General features: G+C 35.1%; 6 protein-coding genes and 1 pseudogene across 7 annotated transcripts; 5 read left to right on the top strand and 2 right to left on the bottom strand.

The window, feature by feature from the left end:
- The first annotated feature begins 185 nt into the window (after positions 1-185).
- LOC106388739 (phytosulfokine receptor 1-like) lies at positions 186-3,106 on the top strand. Its single transcript, XM_048741734.1, has one exon. It carries the CDS (start codon positions 1,046-1,048, stop codon positions 3,098-3,100), a length of 2,055 nt encoding a protein of 684 aa, XP_048597691.1. The 5' UTR covers positions 186-1,045; the 3' UTR covers positions 3,101-3,106.
- Positions 3,107-4,191: 1,085 nt separating this feature from the next.
- On the top strand, positions 4,192-5,323 carry LOC106388735. The gene has a single exon (XM_048741735.1). The coding sequence runs from the start codon at positions 4,561-4,563 to the stop codon at positions 5,224-5,226; it is 666 nt and encodes a 221-aa protein (XP_048597692.1). The 5' UTR covers positions 4,192-4,560; the 3' UTR covers positions 5,227-5,323.
- A 937-nt stretch (positions 5,324-6,260) lies between these two features.
- Positions 6,261-8,204, top strand: LOC106388734 (PHD finger protein ALFIN-LIKE 7-like). 2 transcript variants are annotated; one of them, XM_013828880.3, is made up of 5 exons: positions 6,261-6,582; positions 6,743-6,775; positions 7,255-7,483; positions 7,557-7,686; positions 7,774-8,204. In XM_013828880.3, exons 1-5 carry the CDS (start codon positions 6,483-6,485, stop codon positions 8,011-8,013), a joined length of 732 nt encoding a protein of 243 aa, XP_013684334.2. In that variant the 5' UTR covers positions 6,261-6,482; the 3' UTR covers positions 8,014-8,204. The 2 variants fall into 2 exon arrangements, with proteins under 2 accessions (XP_013684334.2, XP_048597693.1); XM_048741736.1 differs by having other exon boundaries at positions 6,275-6,582; positions 7,557-8,204.
- Positions 8,175-9,880, bottom strand: LOC111198660 (ankyrin repeat-containing protein BDA1). Its single transcript, XM_022687579.2, has 2 exons — positions 9,260-9,880; positions 8,175-8,906 (listed from the first exon to the last, which is right to left on the bottom strand). Exons 1-2 carry the CDS (start codon positions 9,854-9,856, stop codon positions 8,175-8,177), a joined length of 1,329 nt encoding a protein of 442 aa, XP_022543300.2. The 5' UTR covers positions 9,857-9,880.
- Positions 9,881-10,483: 603 nt separating this feature from the next.
- Positions 10,484-12,373, bottom strand: LOC106405288 (ankyrin repeat-containing protein BDA1-like). Its single transcript, XM_013845858.3, has 2 exons — positions 11,598-12,373; positions 10,484-11,172 (listed from the first exon to the last, which is right to left on the bottom strand). Exons 1-2 carry the CDS (start codon positions 12,192-12,194, stop codon positions 10,492-10,494), a joined length of 1,278 nt encoding a protein of 425 aa, XP_013701312.3. The 5' UTR covers positions 12,195-12,373; the 3' UTR covers positions 10,484-10,491.
- Positions 12,374-13,110: 737 nt separating this feature from the next.
- LOC111198916 (acrosin-like) lies at positions 13,111-13,904 on the top strand. Its single transcript, XM_022688254.2, has one exon. It carries the CDS (start codon positions 13,550-13,552, stop codon positions 13,784-13,786), a length of 237 nt encoding a protein of 78 aa, XP_022543975.1. The 5' UTR covers positions 13,111-13,549; the 3' UTR covers positions 13,787-13,904.
- A 203-nt stretch (positions 13,905-14,107) lies between these two features.
- On the top strand, positions 14,108-15,039 carry LOC111204055 (annotated as a pseudogene).
- The last annotated feature ends 1,690 nt before the right edge of the window (positions 15,040-16,729 follow it).

Here is a 16,729-nt window from a genome sequence, read left to right on the forward strand (position 1 = left end):
AAAATCACCAAAAAAATAACAAAAATCTAAATCCAAACTCGGTTTCAATTTTTATGAAATGATAAATAAAAATCGAAAAAATAATTATGACAAAAATCAAAAATAATTAATTAAATATAATAACATAAAATAAAAACCAAGGAACTGTGTTTGATTCGTTTATTTGAATATCATTGAAATAACAACAAGTTTGGAAACACTTATATATGTTTTTCTTATACGTTTTCAAATTTACAGCATCGGAAAATTTGATCATTATAATAAATTAATAACACTAAAATCACAAAAAATCAAAAAAATAACTAAATTGAAGTTAAACGAGGTCGAATCATATGTGGTTTTTTAAATTTTAAATTTTTATGAATTTGATAAACTAAAATCGAATGAAAATTAAAATGAATACATTACATTTGTTTTTTTTGTCACGAACTGAATCCATAAACTAAAAACCGAGAAAGTGACAAAAAAAACTAAACGAAAATCAAACCGCAAACCGGTAGGTCCACCCAAGTTTTATGATGGTTAACGTCATTACTCACAAAAATTTAAATTTCATTTTATTTCCAGCTAGCATTAGCTTTTCCACGTTATACGCTCACGTGGAACTATGCTAACAACGTCGCGTGTCGGTCACCACAACTTCTCTCGCGGAAAGAATCACCGGCCCTCCTCGGTTTGGCATAAACCGGGAGCTAATATCGTGTAGTTAAACCGGGGATTATTGTTTCTTTTGATAGATAAAATGAACATGTAAAGGATTGAAGATTGAAGGGTTGTGATTCCTTTTAAACAATTACTCTCTCTTGTTTCTAACTCGTTTTGGTCTCAATTTTCAAATGTTAGAGTTAACCAACCATAACATAAATTGAACCGGAAAAATAAATAAGATTATTACGGTTGAGACAAAAATGTAATTATCAGTCAACGGAGATGGAGGGAGTCAATAGTCAACCATCATCTCTCTTTCGCTTGTGTGTCTCTATCTGCTCAGTCAAAGTTTCAATTTTTGAAAATCATATTCACTTCTCTCTCTTCCTCTTGCGACATGGGTCATCTTCTTCACCATTACTGGTTGGTGATGATCGTACTTGCTGCCATCTTCCACTCCTCAAACTCTCATAGCCTTACGTGCCATCCACGTGACCTAGAGGCCTTGCGTGACTTCGTCAACGAGCTCTCCCCCAAGCCGGATACTTGGGACTTCAACTCAACTGGAGATTGCTGTGAATGGGAAGGGATCACATGTGACTCTGTGAGAGTCACCAAACTGAAGCTAGTGAGCAAAACACTCTCCGGTAAGCTATCTGAATCTCTTGGGAGACTGCATCACCTTACCGTTCTTAATCTCTCCCGCAACTTCATCTCAGGCTCCATCCCTCCGTCGATTTTCAATCTGACAAACTTAGAAGCTCTAGATTTGAGCTCTAATGGATTCACTGGCTTAGTCCCTGAGAGCTTGAACCTACCTTCACTGAAAAGTCTCAGTCTTTTTTCAAACATGTTGAACGGTTCGCTTCCGGTTCATATATGCCGCAACTCTGCTTACCTTAAGCTGATCAGACTTGAGTTCAACAGATTCTCCGGAGAGTTCCCATCTGGGTTCGAGAAATGCTCTTTGCTTGAACATCTCTTCATTAGCGGGAATGGTCTCACTGGTAACATACCTGAGGATCTCTTTCACCTTCAGAGGTTGAGTCTTTTGGAGATTCAAGAGAATGGTCTCACCGGTTCGCTCAGTCCTGCGCTTGGTAACCTCTCCAGCCTCGTTCATTTAGATATCTCATCGAATAGTTTCTCCGAGGAGATCCCTGACGTGTTCAACAAGTTTCCAAGGCTAGAGTATCTAATGGCTAGGTCTAATAGATTCACAGGAGGGATCCCAAAGTCATTGGCAAATTCAAAAACTTTGAGATTGTTGAACTTGGGGAACAACTCATTGAGTGGTCCTTTGTATCTGAACTGTACTGTGATGACTAACTTAGCCTCACTTGATCTGGGGACCAATAGGTTCAACAGCTCGTTGCCGGAACATCTACCACTTTGCAGACAGCTTACTCACGTTAGTCTCGCGCGGAACCACTTTGATGGACATGTCCCAGAGAGCTTCAAGGACTTCCATAGCTTATCTTACTTAGGGATTTCAAACTGCAGTCTTGTGAACATTTCATCGACTCTTCACATTCTTCACCACTGCAAGAACCTGACAACTCTGGTTCTTTCTTTAAACTTCGATGGAGAGATGTTGCCTGATTACCCGAGTCTTCGTTTCAAGAAGCTCAAGGTACTTGTTGTAGCGAATTGTAGGCTTACTGGTTTAGTGCCAAGATGGTTGAGCAAGAGCACCAGTTTAGAGCTGTTGGATCTCTCATGGAACAGTTTATCTGGAGCTATACCATATTGGATCGGTGGTTTCACCAATCTTTTCTACTTGGATTTGTCTAGAAACTCGTTTACAGGAGAGATCCCAAAGAGTTTGACAAGGCTGCATAGCCTCATAAGCCAAGAAATTTCAGCTGAGGAGCCATCTCTAGATCTCCCAATCTTCTTGAAAAAGAGTAAGGATGGAAGAGCTCTGCAATACAATCATTTTTTCAGGCTACCACCAACGCTTGAACTCAGCCAAAACAATCTCTCTGGACCCATTTGGGAGGAGTTTGGAAACTTGAAAAGCCTCCATGTTTTTAACCTGAATGACACCAGATTATCAGGACATATCCCTAGCTCGCTTTCAGGGATGACAAGCTTGGAGGTTCTTGATCTGTCAAACAACCATCTTTCCGGTTCAATCCCGTCATCTCTGCAGAAGCTAACATTCCTGTCCAAGTTCAGTGTTGCAAACAATAGTCTCTCGGGGAGAATCCCTACCGGTGGTCAGTTTCAAACGTTTCCGAATTCGAGCTTCGAGGGCAACCATGTTTGTGGTGACCACCGGTTTGATTGTCAAGCAGATACACCAGACCAAAAGCGACCAAGTACCAGTGATGAGAGTGACAACAGTGGTAGTGACTTTGCCTTGGATTTTTCGTATGGAGTGGCTCTTGGGCTTGGTTTATCGTTTGTTGTTGTTATTGCTTTCCGTCAGAAGCTGTTTCGATTTTAGTATTCACGGGCAGGACCGTCTCAAACTCTACAGAGATCGTGTTAAAAAAAAAACAAGACCCTTTATAATAATCCGAAATAATTTATATTTTTCTGACAAAATATTGTTGTAATATATAATAAATATACCAATCTAATTTAAGTGAAAGAAACATCTTTTGGTTTTATAATTAAAAACTTATGAAAAACATTTTTCTGGAATTATGAATTTTTCAGTTTCTTTTTTCTTTTAATTTTTTTTGTATCCACAATCATAAACTATAATCTATATAAAAAACAAATATAACATCAGAATCTAGATAGTGGTTAGAAAACGAAACCGTGAATTCTTGATTTGATTAAACATGAAGTTGAAGATTCCTCGGTTTTCTTTTCGATATAAGTTTAGACTAGTGTTTCTTTTTTGGGTCTGACTGGTGACCATTCGGGAAACAAGAGAAACGGATTAAAAAGGAATGTTCGGGAATAAAATAGCAGGAATGAAAAGGAATGGTCGTTCCTTATCACTTTTAACAAGGAATACTTTTGTTCTTTAATTCTCTACAAAAAAAGGAATGAAAGGGAATGATAGGGAATTATTATTCCTTGTGAATGGTGATTTTTTTCAGGAACGTTAGGGAATGCATTATTCCTCGCCGTTCCCTGGTCACCATTCATACCCTTTGTGTTTACTATTTTTTTTGTAAAAGTTGCTGAAATTTTATATATTTCTCTATTTATTTACAATCACTAATTAATAATAGTTTCCCAAATATAATCAAATTAGAATATTAACTTTCTAAATTTACATTGAATATCAAATCAAACACCGACAATTATTTTTTACTTTCCAAAATATAATTGATTTAAATGTTAATTTCTTCCTGACTTATTGTATTTTTGTTGGTTATGTAAACAAAATCAAAATTTTTATTTATATTTATTGGTTAATAAATACGAAAATTAAGTTAAATATAGCTATCTGATTTTTAATAAATATATGATTTTAAATTTATAACTATTACTAAAATTAGAAAAATTATAGGTTTTCTAAAATTTTGGACTCTGTTCGACCGCTCCATTTGCACGTGCTAAAAGACGGCTCTGTTCACGGGCATCAAGGTTCATGTTACACAATTACCACAATGTTTAATTATGGGACTGTTTATGTCAATAAATGATGTAGATACTCTGTTTTATTCAGTCTAAACGTTTCAATCTTTGAAGGGGATTAAACAATATACTAGTGTATGTATGTCCTGATACGGAATATCTTCTTTCCTTTTCTTTTTCGTAGAAATATTATTTTCCTTCTCATGCACGTTCTTGGTCTATTTCCTTATTTATCTGAATATTTCCCTTCGCCTTCTTATGTAAAGCCTTGCACTGCAAGCACGCTCTTGTATTGATAATGCCCTATTTAGCTAAACCCATGAAAGCGGCTTTTATAAAATCCTCTCTCTCATCACGCTTACAAAAGGTATGGGGAATTCCATTTCCAATTCTCAAAACGACCAAACCTCGCCGGTGAAGAGAGATGTGTCAATGGAAAGAGGTGGTTGCAAAGAATCACACACGACGATTGAAGAAGCTGAGAAGGAGAAGCAATGTGAGTGCTTGCATGCGAAGATGCAGGAGTGTATGGAGACCCACTCTGATTACTATCACCCGATATTCGCTGCTGCGAAAGAAGCTGGTGACAAAGCGATACATAGGGAAGTCCAAGCCTTCATAATACCGTCATCTGTTGGGCGAGATATAAAGGAGTGGAGAGGCGCAAAGGTGGAAGAGGAACTAGAGAAGTTCATGGGATTCATGGAAAGAGGTGGCTGTAAAGAATCATGGATGGCTTTGGTACATTGCAATATGGAAGATTGCGCTAAGGAAGACAGGGATAAGTTTATGTCCGTGGTACGCGAATGTTTGGAGACTCACTCTGATTACTATCAACCATATTTCAAGGCAGGAGCTGAAGTTGCTGAAGAAGCGATGGTTAAGCATATTATCGAAGCCTTCTCAACGACGTCAGATCAACCAATAGCAAAAGCAGGGGAAGACGAATTTGACGAGCGGTTCTTGGACTTCATGAAAGGAGGTGCTTGCCATGAAATCTTTACATCTTTGGTAGATTTAGATTGCTGGGAATAAGAGTAGAGGAAGCGGCTACGAGGAAGGTTATCAATGCTTCATTCTTTATTTTGACCGTTTTGATTTGAATGAGTACTCTTGTTTTCTTATAACGATATTTTTTTTTGTTTTTATATGATTATGGTTCTACCCGGTAACCACAAAAAGAATAATAGGAAAAATATGAAAAGAAACGAAATGATAAGAGTACTTATTCTTTATTGTTCCTTGTTGGATTTAATAAAAAATGATTTTGCTTTATAATTCATTAAATTAAAAAAATGAGAAAGAACACTTAGAAAAAAAATATTTTTTATAAACAGTGTTAAATTTAAGTAACGAATAGAAATTACATATTCCCATTGATCAGGATTTAGAGCTAATATAATTTTTTTTAACTACTTTGCCCATTGATTTTTTAAAAAAAATTTAGGTATCCCAATCTCATAGAAATACCCAAATTAATTCCCACAAACAAATTTTCACTCCATATATTTAAATGGACTGTAAGATATGTCCATATCCACGTAACCACGAAGTAAAATTAGTGGTATGCTTTCAAACTTGAGTTGCTTAACAATTTCAAAACTGGTCTATCACTAAACCACCACTTTTTGGTTACTTTGTTCATCATTTAAAATAAAACTATTTTGTCCGTAGAAACGACTATATGAATAGATTAAAAAAAGTGACCATATGATTTGTTTGTCTGGAGATATATGAAAAATATATTAAAAATTGCTTTCTCTATTTTAAGATATTTTATTTTCAATTTTTTACACATTTTAAATTTTAATTATAAATATATTATTTTGTAATAAACTATTTCTTATAATTTTAGCCAATCATAATTCAATAATATAATTAATTTTATGAAACCCAAAATTTACAAATATTATTTAATAAAAATACATTAAAAATATATATTTTTGAATCAAAATTATTTTCCTAAAACATAAATCTTTTTAAAACAGAAAGATTAATATATAGATAAATACAAGTCGTCGTGTCTCCAAAAAAATAAATAAATATTTGTTTCTATTACAGCACCCAAATTGTCTTTTGTCTCCTTACTTTTTCGTCTTTTTAGGGTTCTTAAAGCTCTCTCTCTCCTCTTCTTCTCAGTTTTTCCCAAAAAATTTCCTTATAATGAAGATTAATACTAGATTGTCTGTCTCTGGATACGAATCCAAGTAAACATCTTCGCTGAAAGTAAAAAACTAAAAAAAAACGATCTTGAAGAACCCATCACCGCCGGCGTTTGTGAGTCTGGAGTTATGGAGGGAATACAGAATCCTGTTGTATCGCGCAGTGTGGAAGAGGTCTTTGGCGACTTTAGGGGTCGAAGAGCTGGTCTCCTCAAGGCTCTCTCTACAGGTCTCTCTCTCTGTTTCTTTTGTTCGAATCTAAAGCTAAATTGCTTTCTCAAGAGATTATTAAAGCAATCAACAGTTTTGTGTGCATGTTCAATTGTTCAATTGGGTTATCTTCATTCGTAAAGTAATCAAATTGCTATTTGTTGGTTTTCTTTATGCAGATGTACGGAAGTTTTACCACGAGTGTGACCCTGGTGAGTTATTTCATCACCCTTCTTGTATAATTTCAACAATTGTTTTATTATTGTTCAAGTAGTTGAGATTATATGCAAAAATCGCCTAATCTGTGGTGTAAAATTCAATTTTTTTTTTTTTTTTGCTTCATGAGTTAGTTTACTGGTATGGCCTCTTGTTTATTTGTTTTTTTTTAATTGATTTTCTCGTTTCTATTTGTTAGATCTACAGATTTTGTTCAGGGTTCTAGTTATTGTCTCCTCTGGCCTTAGTTTTATCTTTCATTATCTTCCTCATAAGGAAAATAGAGACTTTAAATGGTTGGGTCTAAAGAAAAACTTGTGTCTTAAAACAGTACAATAGAGGCTTAAAATGTTTTTGAACAGCAGAATAGAGACTCTAAAAATGTTTGTGAGTTTCTTCATGTTTGTACTAAGATGAAGTTAAGTGTTCTGCGTGGTTTCTCTTCTTTGAGTAATTCTGTTTTTTACTTGTGCAGACAAGGAAAACTTGTGTCTTTATGGACTTCCAAATGAGACATGGGAAGTGAATCTTCCCGTCGACGAGGTCCCTCCCGAGCTCCCTGAACCAGCTCTAGGCATCAACTTTGCAAGGGACGGGATGCCAGAAAAAGACTGGATATCTCTTGTTGCTGTTCACAGTGACTCATGGCTCATCTCCGTTGCCTTCTACTTTGGCGCACGTTTCGGATTTGGGAAGAATGAGAGGTAAGCTTCCTTCTCTTCTCAGTGTCTGTTAAACAATATATGGTCGTCTTGCCTCTTAATAAATTTGTTTCAGGAAGAGACTCTTCCAGATGATAAACGATCTCCCAACCATCTTCGAGGTTATAACTGGCAACGCAAAGCAATCCAAGGATCAATCTGCTAACAACCACAACAGTAGCAGAACCAAGCCTAGTGGTGTCAAGGTAATATATAAACCTTCTGTTCTCACCATTTTGTTTTTTATTTTCTCTGAGTCTTATCTATATCTGCTAACTTTCTCTCACATTAAGGCTTCAAAGACGTCTCCACCACCAAGAGAAGATGATGACAGTGGAGAGGACGAGGAAGACGATGAACAAGGTGCGGTCTGTGGTGCCTGTGGAGACAACCATGATGATTTCTGGATATGTTGTGATGCTTGTGAGAAATGGTTCCATGGAAAATGCGTGAAGATCACACCTGCAAAGGCTGAGCACATCAAACATTACAAATGCCCTACTTGCAGTACCAACAAGAAAATCAAAGCTTGATAAAGGTGATAATAGCTAGTGAACAAAAAGACAGAACCAAGAGGCTTTTGATTGTGTAATCTTAATGGGATTGACACAGCTTTACATTTAGTAATGTTTTCTTTTCTTTTTTTGTGGTTGATTTTGCTGTTAATGTCATAATGCTATAAACTAATTTGTCTTTATGTTTCTGATAAAACTGTCTTTAAGCTTTTGATTGTCTCTGTTTCAATAAATGTTACAAACATTCTAGTCACTGTAGCCTTCAGATGGCTCAGCCTCAGTGCTATGAAAATTTCCATAAAGAGATACAGAGGAAAGAGCAGGTACAAGGCGAAGGCTGCGCAGATAAACAACACTGGGTGTGGTGAGATTACAGCCATAGCAAGGGCATAAGAGACTCCAAGAGACGCCCCAATCCAAAAGAACCATGTGGTAAACAAGCTACTAACTGGTAAGAGACAAAACGTGTAAAGTAGAGCGCAGCAGAAGCCTATAGTGTTGGAAACCCATAGTACAATGAAGAATGTCTGCTTCATAACCGCGGAACCACCTTCCTCTGATTGGCGTAAACCTCCTGGAGGCTGTAGGGCGGTTTGATAAGTGGATGTGATTATCAATGTGCATATGATTAAGAAGACTGCTCTACCTTCTTCTGAAGTGTCGGACTTTAGGCGTTTGATGCCAGTGGAGCAATAAGACCAGAAAGTGATTGGTGTCTTGAAGTGATCAGAAGTTGCTTTGCCTAGTTTTGGAAGAGATGTCGCCTCCTTGCACCTGGTTTTAAAGACAGCTTGTTCCAGTTCCAAGTCTCTACTCTGTCCTTGGTGTCTTAAGATATCAAGAAACGTTAAACCATCATCATTGACTTCGTTTGGCTTCACTAGCTGACAAGCTAGTAACAGTTTTACCGCCTGCGTACAAACATGTAAGCCTACCATCAGTCCAAGCAATATTCAAAATATCACTAGGTGGTAACTAGGCACTCTACAAAGAACTAGCCACAGTGGATTATTCGAGGCTTACATTCAATTTATTATATATATTTTTTATATTTATATAAAATATTTTAGTTTTACGGATTTATTCTAATTAAAATCGATTTAAACTGTTTTAAAATTTTTTAACCGATTTGAGGCTTGTAAATCTGAATTTTAAAAAAAAATGTTTTGGCTAAGAGCTATTTGCGGTCTAGGGAGACGCCGTCTAGACCAATTTCTATGTAACAAAATGTAAAGAAAAAACTGAAGCTTATTAGGAACCATGCCTGATTATCCTCCTTATATGCTGCAAGATGCAAAGGCGTGTTGTGAGAAACATCTTTTTTATTCAAGATATCAGACTCGGTTGAAGCAGAATATCTTTGGCTCATTCTTTGGATCCAACCAGTGAGGACTTGGAGAGTTTCAAATCTACCATTCGTTAAAGCAAGGTGAAGAGCGTTATGGCCATTCACAGTCACATCTTGGATACATTCAGGACAAGACATGAGACATTCTACCACAAGATTTTCATCTCCTCTAACCACAATGAGATGGAAAGGCGTGATGCCTTCTCTCCCTTTAACGCGAGATAGTTCAGGATCAATACCGAGAAGCCATGTTATAAACTGTCTATGATCTTTCTCTACAGCAAGATGCAATGGACTGTACCCGCTTGTGTTCAGCTTTGTGGCAAAAGATGGCTTCAGATTCAGCATTTCTGTAGAGAAGGGTATGTTTCCGGAAGCTGCAGCTACGTGGAATGGAGTGTTGACAAATGGAACGGCATTGATGTTATCAAGAATGTAAGGATTCTCGTCAACTAGAGCATAGAAGTCACTGATGCTTCCTGTTTCTGCAGCATGTTGTAGTCTTGGATCCATTGAAAGAGAGAGAGAGAGAGAGAGATGTTTTGAGAGAAAACTGTATTCAAGAAAAATGTTTGTGATCTACACTCAAAATTTGTCTTTAGCAAGAAGCTTTGAGCAAGAACCAACAAACAAATGTAATGAACTAATAAAGAAAGTGAAAATACCCCTAGGAACCACATGTACATGTCGGGAATAAGATACAAACTAAGAACAAGTGGGACTCTCTATATGGTAGCTAAATGTTTTTCATGGTATCAAACCAAGAACTAGTATCAGTATCAAAATAGTAATACTATTTCACGCTCTCTTACACTATACTAACTAGCTTCTTCTTCTTGGTATCAAACTTATTTTATCAACCACTCACAACTGTAACTTTGATAAACTCATTAAACATACACTAAAATTTATATGTTCAAGGCAATTACTACAGGAAAATTACATTCAGGGCCGGACCTGAGATTTTGAAAGCTGTAAACATTTATTAAGAACTTTTATAAAAAATGTTTTTATAATTTTGGATCTATACACCTATGTAAAAAAAAACTAATTTTGCAGACCAAACCCAATGTTTCATAAGGATGTATCCAGAAAGTTCAAATGTCCTCTCCTCTCCATACAGTGATGTGGTATCAAATCATTCATTTTCAAGGTTTTCTAAACCAGCTTAAATGGGGCTCAGGTACCACCGTCAGATTCTTCCGCCGCCCAACAACAGCAAGCAAAATGAGATAGAGAACATAAAGCAGGAAGATGACAAAGGTCATCATGAGAAAGAACACAGGATCTGGTGAGTTTGCCGCCACTGCTAATGCATAAGAAACTCCCAGCAAGATCCCTATTGAAATGTACCATGACGTAAACAGACCCCTGAGTGGTAAGAAAGAAAAAGTGTAGAATAGAGAGCAGTAGAAGCCTAAGGTGTTGGAAAGCCAAAGAAGGACAAAGAATGCCTGTTTTGTCGGATCCTTGGATGAGTGATCACCTCCAGGAGGCTGGAGGCCAGTCTGATATGTAACTGTTATTATCAAAGTGAATACAATCAGGAAAGGTCCACGAACTTCTTCTGAACTGTTAGACCTTAGGCGTTTCATACCAGTGGAATAGAATGTCCAGAAAGTAAATGGCGATTTCAAAAAATGAGATTGTGACTTGGGTTTTGGCATAGAAGCAGCCTCTTTACACCGGGTCTTTATAATAACTTGTTCCAAATCCAAGTCCCAGTCACCTGAGTTCTCCAGGTTTCTTAAGATATCAAGGAATGTTAAACCATCACCATTGACTTTATTCCGCTCCACATGCTGACATTCTAGTAATAATCTTACCGCCTACACAAAATAACATCATTTTATTAGGAATCTTGCTGTGAGCAAATGTGAATTAACCACAAAGAAAGCAAATAAACTAAGAGAGCAGAACACAACTAAGGATACTCATTTTCAGAGTTTGTTAATTATATTGTTGTGCAAATTAATTAATTTACAACTTGTTAGACCCATATTTATACAACTTCAAAGTCTGATATTCATTTTTCCTTTAGAAGACATCTTTATCTACTAAAAACATTTTTCCTAATCCTAAAATTACTTCCTATGGCCCAATGAATATGACATTTTACTAGTGCATTGAGATTTAAATCACTTCCAGAAGTAACAAATCTCATAGTTAACTCGATTTATTTTCACTCAATCTTGATTTGGAAAGCTTTATATCAAGTATGGAAAAAGAAAGCACTGGAGAAAATAAAACATGCCTGAAGATCATTCTTCTGTGCTGCAAGGTGCAAGGCTGTGTTGTAGCTGAAATCTTCTTTATTCAGAAAACAGAACTCGTTCTTGAAAGCGTTTCTTTGCATCGTTCTCTTGATCCATCCAGTGAGGACTTGGAGAACTTCATATCTATCATTCACCACAGCAAGGTGCAGAGCATTCCGGCCATTCACACTCACATCTCGGATACATTCAGGGGAAACAAGGAGGCACTCTGCCACGAGATCCACGTTTCCTCTTACCACTAGTAAGTGGAATGGGGTCATGCCATTTCTCCCTTTGAGGCAAGCAAGGCTGTGATCATGCTTGAGCATCCAGGAAACAAAATATGTATGACCCGTCTCTACAGCGAGATGCAATGGACTGTACCCGCTTGTGTTCAGCTTTCTAGCGAAAGATGGCTTAAGATTCAGCATCTCCATGGCAAACTCTATGTTACCGGAAGCTGCAGCTACATGGAGGGGAGTGTTGATGAACGGTACCGCATCGATGTTCTCAAGTATGTATGGATTCTCATCAATAAGAGCATACAACTCATCAATGCTTCCAGATTTAGCAGCTTGTTGAAGTCTCGGATCCATAGCAAGAGGCAGAACCTTAGTGATCAAGACAAATGTTATAATTTTTAATCAATAAAGTTTGAGCAAAAGGAAAATAGAAGGAAATGTGTTTTTTTATGTGTTAAATATGTGGTTTTGTCATTACCTACCACAACACATATTATATACTCTTAAAATCAGAATCGGCCCTCGAGCAGGTAAAGCATGATTTAATAAACCCCTCGAGCTTAGGACCGGTGATTTAACAAGTGTTTTGGGGCAATCAAATCAGTTTATCATTTAGATCAACTGGTCTAGTTTTATAAAGCTATGAACGATGTCTAAGGGCATCTCCATCCCTACTCCATTTTTTCCTCTAAAATAAAGTAAAAGTGAATATGGAGTAATGAATGCTCCAACCCAACTCCATATCTCACTCCATACTAAAATTTACTCCATAAATGGAGTAATCTTTTTTTTGTTTGTTCATCATTCCATTATAGAATGGGAAATGAAGTAGGGTTGGAGTAATTTTATTCCATTCTCACTTTTACTCCATTTTGAAGAAAAAAATGAAGTTTTACATTGGAGATACTCTAACGTTCGAAATGAGTTACAGTACGTCTACTTTTGGTTCTTTATATAATCATGTCTCCCGTAAATGATAATATGTTTTTTTCTTTAAATCCAAGAAGACGGCAAATTCTTTTTTTGAATATTTTCTTTCCTAGCAAGAACAATAAAATGCAGAGCTATTTTTTTTCTATTTATATTATACATGGTCAAAAAAATTCCTTGCTTTAACTCTTTAATGCATGTCCTCTGCTTAAAATTAAAGCAAAATGTTGAACTTTAGAATTTTGGGTGGGAGCTTGGAAGCAAAAAAAAACAGTGAATAAGTAGATAACCACAGATGGAAATGAACAGCAAAAGAATAAGGGTGAACTTTTGGCATGACATGCACTAACATGCAAAAGGTAACAAATAAATTCTAGATTAGTTTGAAAGACATTCTAAGAATTTTTTTAGATTTAACCTATGAAACGCATTTAGATTGGTTTAAATTTTCTAAATAAATCTTTGTATCAATAATATTAAAGAAAGTTTGACTCAAATTTTTCATTTGTATTCAATCATTTATTGATAACAAAATAAAATAAAAATATGTTAGGAAAATCATTTCAATTAAAAAATTTAGTCAAATCATTCAATGGAATAAAACCTTCTTATATATATACTTCTTAACATGTAGAATACTAATCATATTTGATCTCGTGTATTTTTATCTCCGCCTATTTAAACACACGTAACTTATCAAAACAAAACAATAACCGGGCTTCCATAAACAATACAGGTCCTCTGCTAAGCTCATATGACACAAACCCGACAAAAGAAACATGAAGTTCTCTGCAACAACAATGGAGATTGCTCTATGTCTTCTTCTACTAATATCCGTTCAAACAATCGCAGAACCGTCCACAGACAAAACGGGTAAAATTCCACCCCCACCAGTTCCATCGTCTCCTACACAAAACCCTCCTCCTCCAAGCCCACCCACTAACAACGAGAACACCATGTTTATGCCTGAAACAATTTCTCATATGAGATCACTACGCTATCTTCCCCTGAACTAGAGACATAAGCTGGAAAGACAAAATATGTTATTAAGATCTATCAGTGTGTACTTCTCTTATGTTCTTATATGAATGCAATAAAGAACTTTATCATAGATATATGAAAATAATATTTTCTTATGATTGTTAATTTGAACAAATATATATTTATCATCAATAGAATATGTTCACACACGTACATGCAAATATGATGTACCTCTTCAATCTAAGATTTTGATATCAAACTAGGGAAGATAAAGAATTACTCCAAGTCTCCAAGGTTTTTGGTCCAAAAAATACCACAATTTTTTTTTGAAAAAAAAAACTCTCCTAAAACTATCACAAATTTTATGTTTATGGAGGGTTAAGGATAGAAACTGAGGAAAGTCATGAATGATCCAACGGTAACAAATATTTTTAAGAAATATTTTCCTACATTATCTTTTTTTTTATCACAAATATTTTCCTAAAGATTTTTCCTACAATATCATTTTCGGATTTTTTTTTCAATTAAAAAGAGTAAGGTAAGAAGCCTAATAGACACATAATTATGATAAAGCCCTTTAATAGACCCATTAAAAGGCCCATAAATTAAAGAAAGCCCATGATTTGTCATATGAGCTTCGAAGCTAAGAAGAACGTACCGACCCAGAAGTACTGAATCGAATAACCGGAGAAAATGGCGAAGCCTTTGGGTACTACCGGCGAGTTTTTCCGGCGAAGAGATGAATGGAGGAAGCATCCGATGCTCTCGAACCAAATGAGACACGCTCGTCGGCGAGCAGATCTACAGCCAAGCTCTGGCTCCTTCCAAATCGTCTCACCACAACCAGAAACAGCCTGCTCCGTCTCATTAAAGAGCATTATCTTGATTAATTTTTGAATTATGCATTCTCCTGTATGTTAAATTGATCATTTGTATCAGATCTCTTACACTCAAAAACTGGTTGTCTGTTTGCAGATGCTCTAAAGAGCCAATTTCTGGCGTGCCCCCAAATATGAAATGTCAAATCTCCTATGGACTCCTAGATTTTTCTATACTCCTATTTCATAATTCTTTTTTTGATCATAATCCAAACTTCCAAATTAAATCTTTCCCGGTCATCAAAACTAAACCCTAACTTCCCCCTATGGATTAGTGAACTAATGGGCAAATATTTAAATTCTATACTTTTTCAAATTGAAAAAAATATATTTTAAAATCGTTTTTAATCATATTTTGATGATTTTTTCGAAAATATAGAAAAAAAACGTTTTTGGATTTTTTAAATATTTTTATCAAATTCTATAAATCAAATAAAAAATATTAACGTTTCCATTTTAATTTTATGATTTTTTGTTGGGCAATTGTCAATAATAGCACATTTTGAAGTTTATGTCTCAAAAATAGCACTAGAAGGAGAAAGTCACAAAAATGGCATTCATTAAAGGGTAAAATATCCCTAATACCCTTGGTTTAAAATTAAATAAACAAACAAAAATAAATAAAAATAAATAAAATAAAAATAAAAAAATAAAAAAAAAAAATAAAAAAAAAAATAATTTTTTTTATAGTTTCAGATTACATGTTTTCAGATTCGAAATTTTTATAAATTTTTTTTTAAAATTTTCTTTTTTTATTTTTATTTTTTTTATTTTTATTTTTTTTCAAAAAAATTTTTTATAATTTAAAAATACTTTTTGAAACTGTTTTTTAAATTTTTATTTTTTATTTTAGTATTTATTTTTTATAAAATTTTAAACCCTAATTCCAAAACTCCACCCCTTAACTCTAAACCCTAAGATTTAGATTAATTAACCCAAGGGATATAAGTGTATATTTACCTCTTTAATGAAACCTATTTTTGTGACTTTGAGCCTTGAGTGCTACTTTGGGAACAAAAACTTGGTTTAGTGCTATTCTAGTCTTTTTCTCTTTTTTGTTTGACATATAAAATTAAAAGAACAAAAGGGTCTTTTTGAAATTGTGTTATGAAATATAAGGGTATGAGAGGATTTGTCTCTGCTCTAAATCTAAACAGTGGCGCCTGAGGCTTCTTCTCGGTTACTAAAGCTTTCTTGAATTGTCTTAATAATCTGTTTGTTGTAATGAAGAAACAAAGAATTTGACTTCTCTATTGAATTTAAAAGCTTGTTGTCTCAAAGGTTCTCTTTGTATCCTCACAAGTTTGTCTTTCTTCTTAACTGACATTGAATTGAAGTTTTGTCTTTTTCTTGTTCAACTGTTTTTCTAAGTAGATACTCAGCTAAAACTGGGTCGTTTTGGAGATTATAGCTTTCATGGTTTAGTAGTAGAGAATCCATTTCCTGTGAATAAGCCTGCACGTAAAATAAAGGCCCAGTATGTTTAACAATGTTGTCCATTATATTTTTCGTTTTAATAAAGGGATGATTATGAAATATGAATCATGAATGAGAATCGAAGATGCTATTTCATACTTTTTTTTTTTTTTTTTTTTTGTAAAAAGGCTTTCAATTTAAATTGCAGAAAAGAAATAAAATGTTACAAACCAAGATGGCTAGTGTATCATGGTCAACAGACCCAATAGAGTTTTTATAAGTGCACACATATCATTAGAACTTGAACCCATAGCTCATAAGGTGAAAGGTGAGTTAAAAGCATTTTGGCCCATTACTGGCCCAAGTGGAGAGCACGATCATCTTCCGTAACGGAGAGACGTCAGTCCCGATTCAATCAGTTTGATCCCAGCCAGTCTTGCATCATAACACTAGATGATCGAGGGTTTTCAACTCTTATACTCTGAATCCTGTTTCTGATCCGCCCATTACTTTTTTTTTTATTCCAGTCCATTACCTTTTCTTTTTTTTTGCTAAACTGTGAACATCATATTAATGATTTGAGATTCTACGAGATAGTAATCTAAAATTATGTTCCAACCCGGCAAAAAAGAATAGAAACAAGTTTATAAATTATATATTTCATACATATTGGAATTTATATTT

This window comes from Brassica napus, chromosome A9, assembly GCF_020379485.1.
Source record: "Brassica napus cultivar Da-Ae chromosome A9, Da-Ae, whole genome shotgun sequence".
Classification (NCBI taxonomy): domain Eukaryota; kingdom Viridiplantae; phylum Streptophyta; class Magnoliopsida; order Brassicales; family Brassicaceae; genus Brassica; species Brassica napus.